The 10,899-nt window shown below is 40.3% G+C and overlaps 1 protein-coding gene across 5 annotated transcripts; it reads left to right on the plus strand.

The window, feature by feature from the left end:
- Positions 1-394: 394 nt before the first annotated feature.
- zfyve27 (zinc finger, FYVE domain containing 27) lies at positions 395-10,587 on the plus strand. Of its 5 annotated transcripts, none has more exons than XM_039784126.1 (14): positions 395-734; positions 2,427-2,658; positions 2,791-2,861; positions 2,964-3,150; positions 4,053-4,148; positions 5,136-5,248; positions 5,345-5,463; positions 5,729-5,800; positions 6,920-6,940; positions 7,123-7,143; positions 8,361-8,502; positions 8,623-8,669; positions 8,793-8,889; positions 9,052-10,587. In XM_039784126.1, exons 2-14 carry the CDS (start codon positions 2,429-2,431, stop codon positions 9,120-9,122), a joined length of 1,287 nt encoding a protein of 428 aa, XP_039640060.1. In that variant the 5' UTR covers positions 395-734; positions 2,427-2,428; the 3' UTR covers positions 9,123-10,587. The 5 variants fall into 5 exon arrangements, with proteins under 5 accessions (XP_039640060.1, XP_039640224.1, XP_039640144.1 ...); XM_039784210.1 differs by having other exon boundaries at positions 396-734; positions 8,793-8,874; XM_039784290.1 differs by lacking the exon at positions 7,123-7,143.
- The last annotated feature ends 312 nt before the right edge of the window (positions 10,588-10,899 follow it).

Genomic DNA, 10,899 nt, shown 5'->3' on the forward strand with positions numbered 1-10,899 from the left:
AAGCAATATTTTGTGACATTGCAACTTGATGTGGAAACTTGAAGTCTCCAGCGCACATACAGTGAAAAAGTGAGGGGAAGTAGGAGCCATTTTATGTCTATTAGTTAAACTTTTGAAATACGACGGAGAAGGAGTAGCCTGAATGCAATTACATGTTTTTAAACAAGGTAGCCTAATTGAAGTATTTAAAACAAAACAAAAATTCACAACATTCTTATTTTAAGCAGAATAGGCCTTTGGGTAGTCATTTTAATTTATTTTTCAACATAATATATATTGACGTCCTCCACACCAAAAGCAGCTTACAATATGTCATTTTAGGAAAGCCACAGCTGCAGCCAAAAGAGCTCATCCTACTCTGTGATCGATTGTATCAGACATTGGCCCCTTTTCTGCAATCGATTATTCGGCCTGGATTATATGAGGAAGCGGACGTTCTGAGAGCAGGACGGAGCTAACAAAGCCTGCTAGGATAAGCAGCCAAACAAAACTATCTGCTTTAACCGTCGGCTTTCTCTGCAGACAACCGGGCAGTTATATAAACCGCCTCGTTCTGACAGGAGGGCAGGCTGCTGTCATGTTGACCGGACCGGTTGAATTTGGAGGCTCTTCCTTCCTCCAGGCTGATGATGTCGGGGGGACTCGCTAGTTACGCCTGAGCTCTTATCAGCTGCTGCTGCTGCTGCTGCTGCTGCTGCTTCACAAGTTGGCTGTTGTTGGAGACTCAGCTCGTGGTATGTTATCTCCTTCACACCTCATACCCAGCAGATAATAGTGGCTGGGCTGAAGTAACCAACAATAATGTCTCTACAGCGTCCTTCTGTCAGCCAGCCAAGTAAACTTTCCTGTTTGACAGCAACTCACAGGCCACAGCACTGAGTGCTGATTTAAGTGCTCCTATCTCCCCCGCGGCTGTTTACTGTCGCGATGAATAGTTTAATTTCACACATTATTGCTAGGGATGAGGTGCATAAGAAGAAAAAACGTACAATGTTTCATGTTATGATTACTTATGTTGAAAACAAAGTACAGAAGTTAAAGGTGCTCTGTTGAAGACATTAGGTACCTGTTAGTGTGGTCACTTTAAAAAGATCATCTTGACCATAACATTTACAGTTAATTGCACCCTATTAGTCCCCTACTAAGACAGTGATGCTGTAAGAAGTACTCCCATATAATTGTGAAGATAACGTTCTCTCAGTCTGATAACTTTGAATAGGTTTAAATAAACTCAAATTGCCTACTCTTTTTATTTATTCATTTGCAAATTAAGTCCAAAAACAAAATACATTACATACAGCACAGTTCATCAGTGGTTACTGAAGCGTATTCCCCTCTCAAAGCCATTATCTTCTTTTTGTGCAATAGTTGTAGTCAAAACACAGAAGAGGGCTCAGCTCAGTTAATAAAAAAAAAACACAAAAAATTAGACAGAGTGAACTGTGCCTGATTATATACACAGCACATGCTATATAAAAATACTATATGCTCAGCATATAGCCTACAAAGGACAAAACTAGCAAAACAAAAATGAGCATAATAAGTAAAACAGAAACACCAGCAACAAAAAATAGAAGATCTTATACAAATTCATAATGTTGCACATCATTTTCTTTCCTTGTCTTTTTCAACCCTTTACCCGTTCCAACCCCCCCCTCCCACACACACACACACGCACGCGCCAACACAAAACAGCCTAGACAATAGCTTTTCTATAAATCTTGCCTTTGCAAAAAATAATCTGCTATTGTTGTCATTCTTCATTTATATAGTACAATTATATGCAATTACACTCAAAAAATGCATGACAGTAATTTTTATTAGATGCTCTTCATTGCTGAAAATTAAAGTAATTTAACAGGCTGGAAAAGCGATTTAACTGCACTGTGTGGTTGAAAGTTGTAAGTGTGTTGCACTTCTGTGGGTTGTCGTCAGAAGTATGCTGTGGGCGCAATCCGAAACACGGAAACCACAGTGTCTGTGCTGGTTGAGCTTGATTTCCAACATTGGTTTTTCAACATCATACCTTCTGCCTCATATGCTGCTTGCACTCCATTTAAACAGGTTTCCTAGCCTCTGAAGTTGCTTTTAATGAAGCAATCACAGGTTTCAGTCTCCCTGGCCTGATACAGTAATAGACTGAATTGCCATGTGGTTTCACTTGAGTTGTGAGTGTGACTGAGAGGTCTTGAACAGGGCTATGGTCTCCGCACTCCTTCCCACCTTCTGAACAGACTGTTTCAATCTCTACTTTTCCTGTCTGCCAGTCTGGTCTCATTGGGACCAAATACTAAAATTGGTTTGACAGGGTCCAGAGTATATCTCTTTAGGGGGCTGTGAAATTAGCGAGTCAGGAATCTTCTGTCCTTTTCACTGTCAATTCACCATCTGAATCCTGCCTGCTTTCTTTTTGTCACTCTTTACAGGGATGACGATGCACGGCTTGTCCCAGGACCTTTCACATGGTGCAGGGGAAGGGGGGGAGCTGGCACACACGTCATCTAAAGAGACCTCCGGCTCTCCAGAGGCCTCTGAGTTGGGGAGCCCACGGTGTACACCAAACTTTGACCTCCTCAACATGGTGGTGTCCTATAAGAGAATGGCCCTGTTTCTAGAACCAGCTACAGATGCAGTGGAGCTGATCCGCTTCCTGCTCGGGTGTGTATGCATGTTTGTCTGTGGCCTGTTTGAGCATCATATGATATCATTGGTTTTGGCCTTGCATTGCGATTGCAGTAAAAAAAATGATATAGGAGTATTGAAGATCATCTGCTTTTTTTTATCTCTCAGATGGAAGATGCCCCTGTGCTCTCTGGTTGCCTGTATGTTTCTCAATGTCTTCTTCTGCACTGTTAATGAAGGTAAGATCAGTCATTAATATTGAGCCAGGTTTTTGTTTGGTGGTTTAAAAGCCACTTGAATCATTTATTAACTAACTTTTGTGTCTGCCTCTCTGGTATCAGTGGGTTGGATCACAGTGGGTGTGGTGGCGGTGGCGGCGCCTGCGGCCCTGGGTTACCTGCAGGACAGGTGTGGGGGCAGAGCCTCAGATGCTGAGCTCCACAAGAGACGCTTTCACGCTGTGCACCGCAGGGACCTGCTGACAGTGCATCTCACCAAACAGGAGGCCATGCTGGAAGTCAAAGACCTGTAAGATGAACACTGATGGGGTTATGTGCTGCAGGGCTAATTAATGATTATTTTCATTATCCATTCGTTATCCGTTAGTCCTTACTCTATAAAATGTCAGAAAATAGCCACAAACCTGAAATATTTTTAATTTACTACCATATAGGACAATTAAAAAAAACTGCAAATCATTCCCCTTTGAGAAGCTGTAATCGATAATGTTTTTATATCAGTATATCTTTGCTTGAACAAATTACTTCAACAATTAATCAATTATCAAAGATAGTTTCCCATGTATTTTCTGTCGATCAACTATTGCATTATTTGAGTCATTGTTTCAGCTCTAGTGTGCTGAATGTATGTGTGGCACACATACAGTAAAAGGCAATAAGAGCTTGTCTATGCATGTGCACTTGTCTTTGGATGTTTCTGCTGTTTAAAAAAAAATATGTTGACTTACTGTCACTCCACCTCCTTGTTGCAGTTTTGTAAACACTTGTTGGTTACACATTCAAAAATGCTTTGGTACTCTGTGGAGTTTTCATTGTAAAAATAACAACAAACTTTTTTTCAAATTCAGTGTTATATAATGAGTATCCTTGAGGCCTTACAAACTTGTTTTATTCATTTCCTACCTCATAAAACATTTGCTAAGCCGTTTAAAAAAAAAACAGATCCCCAATCATTAGAACATCGCCCTACAGCTGCGCTTGTGGTCACAAACTCCACAGGATACCTTTTACATTTGTTTGCTTGTTTGTTTTGGTTCATACCATTTACTACCATACCAGTTGCTCTTTTTGGAACAGGTCTACAAACTGTAACATTTGTACACACTGTTTGTTCATGTATAGGTTGAAGTGTAACTTTGTTCTTACAGTCTTTGTGTTGGTGGGTGTGCTCATGTTTGTTGTTTTCACCAGGTTGAAGCACCTGGATGACATGCTGTCCTTTGCCTGCCTGTCAGCAGAAACATTTTACAAGGTCCTGTACTGGGATAATCACACCCAGTCATCAAGGTCTGCATCTACACGCATGCACACACGCACGGACAGTAGAGTAGACATTACTCAACAGGCTCATGAACATTTTCACAATAGATCGGTTATTCTTTGTTTCTGTGCTGATGTTTTCATCGGCCGCTAAGCATAGTTAAACAGAGGCATTTTTTTAGATTATGGAAGAAAATATAATCACGATTATTTTGGTCAATATTGAAATCACGATAATTTAACATGATTACTTGTTGACTTCTGGAAAGATGTTGCAATTATTGATCTTAAAAGTTAAATAAATCAACAGTAAAAAAACATACAACTGTGAAATTTGCCTTAATACTTTTCCTATTTCAACTTTATTTTTTCATTCAGGACACAAGAGAAAATAAGTTTACTTGCAAAATGTAATGAGCAAAATTATTGTTTTCCTCGATTATTCTGTTTTTGTGATAATTGGGAGCTGAAATCATAATCAGGATAAAATTTCGATTCATTGCACAGCCCTACGGCAGAGGCAGATGGTAGCCCACCTAGAGCCTGGTTCTGTCTGAGTTTTTTTGCCTGTTTTAAAGGAAGTTTTTCCTTGCCACTGTCTCACTAAATACTTGCTCTTTTGGGGAATTGTTGGGTCTTTGTAAATTATAGAGTGTGGTCTAGACTAATTTTCTCTGTAAAGTGTCCTGAGATAACTTCTGTTATGATATGACATTAGCATTTTTGAAATTTTTTTTTATTGAATTTAGTTTTACTTAAATATTTAGAGGAAAATTCACGTTGTAACTTAATGTTACTTCATTGGGCTGTGCTCTGTGATTTGGAACACCAGTGGAATATTTCTGTTACAAAAGCCGTGTTAACACCTTCAGTTAAATACCGTCTTATTTAAGCCCAGGTCAATAGTTACAGCATGAAATGTAAACCTTATTGTAAGAATGTACTGGCCGCTCAGTCACTTATATGGTGGTTGTTGTCTGAGTAGGACCTGACATTTGTAATATCTCCTTCTAGGTTCTATGGAGGGATGTTAATATTGGCTTGCCTGCTGTACATCGCTCCACTGGGCTGGGTGTTCGCTGGGCTCAACAGCACAATCTTCCTGTGGAACAGAGACTTCTGCAGAGGTTAGTTCATCCTGTCTGGACGGAGCAAGGCTGAATACAACACTAGCTCTGATTTAAGAGAGGAAAGCTAAAGTGTTGTTTCTCCTGTGCTTCCAGTTTTGTTGGACCTTACAAAGCTGATCCACATGGGCCAGGCCCAGGCCTCAGAGGGAAAGTGTGTAGAACAGGAGCACGGCAACCTGTTGGACAGGACCCCCACGCCAACTAGTCTGGAGGTGAGAGGAAGCAGCATGGTGGAGAAAAGTGTATGTGGGTTTGAATACGGAAGGAATTAGCAGTTGTGATTTACATTCAAACCAACTGTAGCTGTAACCTTCTTATCCAGTTTATTCAATGCTCTCAGTGTATTTATTCCTGTATGAGTAATGCAAATCCATCAGTCACAGCATGGCCACTGTCCAAGGTGCTCCTCCTGGGACCATCAGCCCAGTATTTATATATTTATTTACTGTATGTGTGTGTGTGTTTGTTTGATGACAGGACCTGTCTCCTGGCAGTGTAGAGGAGGCAGAGGAGGCAGAGCCTGATGATGAATTTAAGGATGCCATTGAGGTAAGTACCACTCTAAACCTAATTGTACACTCTGTCCGTCTGTGTTTACATAGTACATCCGTTCCATTCTTGTGAATGCGATATCTCAGGTAATTATGACAATATTTCACACAAATGTCTAATAGGTTGAAATGAGGAAGTGATGACATTTTATGCCTCAAAGGTCAACTTCACTGTGACATCATAATGTTCTGAAAAAACACTTTTCTGGCCATTATTCAACAGCATAACTCAGGAACCGAATGGGACATTGTGTGACCATATTCCACATTTGGTCAGACACTGAATTGGTGACCCTAATCTTGGGTGCCCACCTTAAAACTGTGTTGATTGTTTGGAGCTTCTGTGCTGCCGGGTTGAAGATGTGTGCATCTATGTTTCGTTAAAAAAATACAATTAATATCTTTTAATAAATTCTTTCAAAGTCTTCACCACATTTATTATGTAAGTCTAGGATATAAACTGCAACTTGACTGGTTCACGGAGGCATACAACCACACAGTGGTAATTCTAGTTTTCCCCTAAATCTGTAAACCCCTGTATTGCCATTGATATTCACTGACATTTTTTTCTTTTCTGGATAGTGGATACCTTTTACTTCTTCCTAACTACCTTCCTCCACTAGTCACTTTTGCAGGTAGCAATTGTCTAAGTTGTTCAACCATATTTGGCTGTAAGTACAATGACTATTGAAAGTCAATTGAGAATTGAATGCCAAAGGTAGACTTCAATTAAGGTCTAGAGCTACTTCAAGGATGGTAACGCGAACAGGATGCACCTGGAGTGCCATAGCAAAGAGTTTCAATACTAATGTAAAGGAGAGGTTGGAGTTTTTGATTTTTGTAGCAGAATTTAATACTTTTTGCTTTGTCACCGTAGGTTTTTGTGTGTAGACCGATGTCCAAAAAAGTGAATGAAATCCATTTAAAATAAAATGATTGACTATGTTCTGAAGCCACTGATTAATAAATGTCGCTGGTAACTTTAGGAAAATAACCTCTTCAGTACTTAGACATTCAAACCACAATTGTTGGAGCTTGCCATGTCTGTGAGAAAATCCTCCTTTCATGACCTATGTCCTGTAACGTCCTGTTTCTCTCTGCTGTCCTTTGAACTCAGGAACATTCAGTTTCCATGCAGGTGAGTGACCCCCCCACTAAAGAACTACTTGACACGTGAACAACTACTTCATGTGTTGCAACCTTGTGTGAGGTTAACTTGTGGTGTTGCATGATTTTGGTTACGTTCCTGTGTAATCACACACTGAATATCAGTGTTCGTGGGTAACGTTGTTCTCGTGTGTTGTTCTGCTTCCTGACAAGGAAACCCCTTTGGTCTTAGTGGTAAGTGGATTTCCCAGTGCCTCCCATCCGTCCATCACCAAGTGTTCGTTCCCCCTGGCATGAGTTATGTGATAGTGTTAGTAACACTAGAATTAACAGGCCCATGATTGTTGTCTCCCATAATCCCATTATACAGCTCACTCATTTCTAGTCTGCATGACTGCCATTGTTCGCGAGACATATTGCATTAGTGAAATCAGCTTTTCCTTCCTCATGCCATTTCAGTAAGAAAAGACTCATTAGTGTGTTGCAGTGTTTGTGTGTTTTGATTGAAAATATGTTATGAACAAGAGTTTTGTAACAACATGTAATACATAAGATTTGGTGCATACAGTAAATGTTTTAGAGTTTCTGATCAACAGACTTTGCTTTTAAGTTGTTGCAGTTTTCCTGCAAATTATCCTGTTCCCTAAAAGCCCTCTTTGTTTCTCTTTCTCTCTGGCCCTCCATCTTATAAAGTTATAGTTGGGCCCTTTAGATGATGAGGTTGTACCAACTTGATTGCCTAGCCATAGGTTTCCAGAAAGTGGGGAATATACCCTTTTAACAAGTCTTATTGGGAACATGTAGGTAGATAGAGGTATAAGTGTCGGAAGTACTGAGGTGGTTGCTATGGAACGCAGGTAACGTTAGCCTACACTAGCAGCTAGCATAGGCTATTTATTTTGCTTTACGCTAAAGAGTTAGCTCGGATTCAGCAAAGTCACAACAAACTAACAGCAGTAGACCAGCAAGTAACTGTTCAAGGCAGTGGTAGAACACCAACGCCCGTGTTCTGCGATGTAAAATTACTGTTCTTGTCAATGGAGTCTGGTGGCTATGAAGAGAGCATAGATAACGGCTTCAGTTCCCCGTTGGAAAGTGATGTCTGACAGCAAGGTAAAGTGGTGAAAATATTCTAAATATAGAGTTCACTTAAAGGGATACTTTGATGATTTTTAAACCAGCTCTGTGTCATGGCACTGTGTGTACAGATGAAAAAGTTTTTTTTTTCTCAGACACGGACGGATACTTATAGTTTAAGAATTAGTCATCATAGCTGTGGTATGTGTTATACCCCGGCTATGAACTAATCAGATTGCTTTATTCGAGCTACCTGTTTTATAAAGAGGTATAAGCAGTATCTTTCCAGGTTTTCATACTCCAAAAGACCAATTCCAGATTACACAGTATGTGACCTCTTTTTTTCCTTGTGCCCCGCCCCCCCTCACCCTCAGGAGGATGATGACGGGCCTCTTGGAGCTCCTGAGTATGACACCATTTCTGAAAATGGTCTCTTGAGCCGCAACGAACCAATACGCAGCAAGGTTTCCAAACTGACCGAGAAACTGCGTAAACGCTACCCCACCACCAGCACAGGTCAGTCTGCTGCTCTGACTCATCCACTGGTTTATTTCTGGTTAGTGTCGTATCTTAGCTCCGAACAGATGCTCTTTATTTTTCATAATACTATTTCTCTCTCTGTCTTTTTCTCCAAAGGCAACTGCTCTAGCTGCAATGCTGTCTTCTCCGTGCTGAAGAAAAGGGTGAGACTGAAAAACTTGCAACAAGAATGAGGATATATTTAGGCATCTCAACATCATCATATTTTATTTTGTCGTCCTGTTCTATTGTCACGTGCTTCAACACAATGTCTATTTGTATTACAGAGGAGCTGCAGTAACTGTGGCAACAGCTTCTGTTCACGATGCTGTTCCTTCAAGGTGCTGAGATCTTGCATGGGAGCAACAGGTGAGAAGGGAAAATGTAAATTATTTTTTAATTTTTTAGACAGAGAGATTGTTAAAAATGCACGACAGTTGCATCATTTCACATCACATTATCCTGTCGTTGTTCCTCTTGCTCATCTGTTCTTTGACTTATGATGCTATTCTCTCCTTATTTTCTTTTTTTTTTTTTTTTTTTTAGCTCCAGAGGCCCAGAGAGAGACTGTGTTTGTTTGTGCTGCCTGTAATTCCTCTCTCATCAAGTTACAGTGAGATGGCATGTCTTCCCATTGGCCAGTTGGAGGCCATTCCTGAGCCCTCCTCCAAGTTACTAAAACCCTAACACATGCCTTGGTTTTAAGTTAAGGCATTTACTTCTGTCAAGAACTCCCCCCGCTGACCCCCAGTTGCCCCTTTCCTTAGCTACTCGTGTTGCTTATGGGACTTCCACTGTAATATGCTAAATATTTCCTGTTTCGACTCTCAATGAAGAACTGGACCTTTTGAATAAATGAGACTTGCCACAGAGCTCAATGGCTCCAAAATCAAAGGACATTTTCCCTTTGCTGAGCAGAGAGAGGTGCAAAGCATGCAGGGTGGAGGCCATGAATGGGCTAGTGGTGACGGGTTTATAGGCCTTCAATGGTTTTGCTTTCACATGCTTTGTCTCGCCGTAAGGTTGATTCCACTCAAATGTTTATATATTCAGACCTGTGTAGCAGTTTATGTGTACTGTAATGCTGAGAGGACTTTTTTGTACGAACAAAACTGAGGCCGGCAGTGTATAAATATGGCATGTTTTTAAAGTGGTGATGAATGCGATGGTTTAGTGGGTTGTTCAGATGAACAAAAATAATAGACATACGACCAAAATAAGCTCCACATTTGGCTTTGATTGCCACCGTGTGCGCAGGCTGGCCAGCCAGGCTTGTTTGCTGTCTACCAATACACTTTGACCTGCAGCTGGTCAACAGTGTTATGATTAGTGGAGTATGATTAGTTCTTTGGGGATTTTCCCCATCAGCTAATGGAGCTTACTATTCCCCTTATCTATTCAGGGGATTACATATGACATGCCATGAAACAATGGTAACTCTATGGCAGTAAACTGAAAATGCATGGCCTGCAATGAATCACGTTACATTTCTGATAAGTTGCCAGAAATTTCTGTTTAGCGGACCAGCTCGGTCTACTTGTAATGATCAAATTGGTGCTTCATTTTGGTCGTCATTGTTCCTGTGTTGACATGTCAGATTTTTGGAGTATACCAATATCCTATAAGTTAAAAAAAAAACTACTAGAGGGCCGTGGAGCCTGTGCTTTTCCTCTAACTGGATCCAAGTCGACTCAACTGGATTAAATTTGATTAAATGGACTGAGCAACCAGCTGAACTCGTCGTCAGAGCCTCACACTCTTGCAAGCAGGACTTAAAAGAATGGATGTGGAGGCCTTATAACCCAAAATGTGGATTGTGGTGAAATGTTGTTTTAATCATGATTCAGACACAGATGATTGTAATAGTTTGCATTGCTTTTATTGTAATCTGATACAAACTGTTACTGTAAATTGTTCTACTATATCTAATATATTTAATTTAAAACTCCAGAAAGTGCAAGTTATTATTTTCCCTAATGATTAAGTCTGTATATATATGTCCCTTATTTTATGGATGAGATATTGAATTAAACCCTGTGATTTTAAACTTTAACTTAAAGTCACAAGTATGGTCACTTTGAATTGGAGTTCTCTTCTCGTGTCTTTGCTTCAGAAGTATGGAAACAAGAAAGGTCATAATAAAAACATAATAAAAGCAACTGAATACTCAATTGTAAGACTTAACCACAATCTTCAGTTCCCCTCAGATCTGTAGAGCATTTTAGTCTTTTTCAGAGCACAACTTGTGTCACTTTACTCTCACTGCTCTCATCAGCTATTTTAGCCAAAGAAGCTCTGATAAACCCACTGTACGCTACCTGCTCCGTACCAAACAGCTGAAGGACACAGTTACTAACTGGTGAACGTAGTGGAGCATTTAGCAGCTAAAGAGCC

This window comes from Perca fluviatilis, chromosome 1 (genome assembly GCF_010015445.1).
Source record: "Perca fluviatilis chromosome 1, GENO_Pfluv_1.0, whole genome shotgun sequence".
NCBI lineage: Eukaryota > Metazoa > Chordata > Actinopteri > Perciformes > Percidae > Perca > Perca fluviatilis.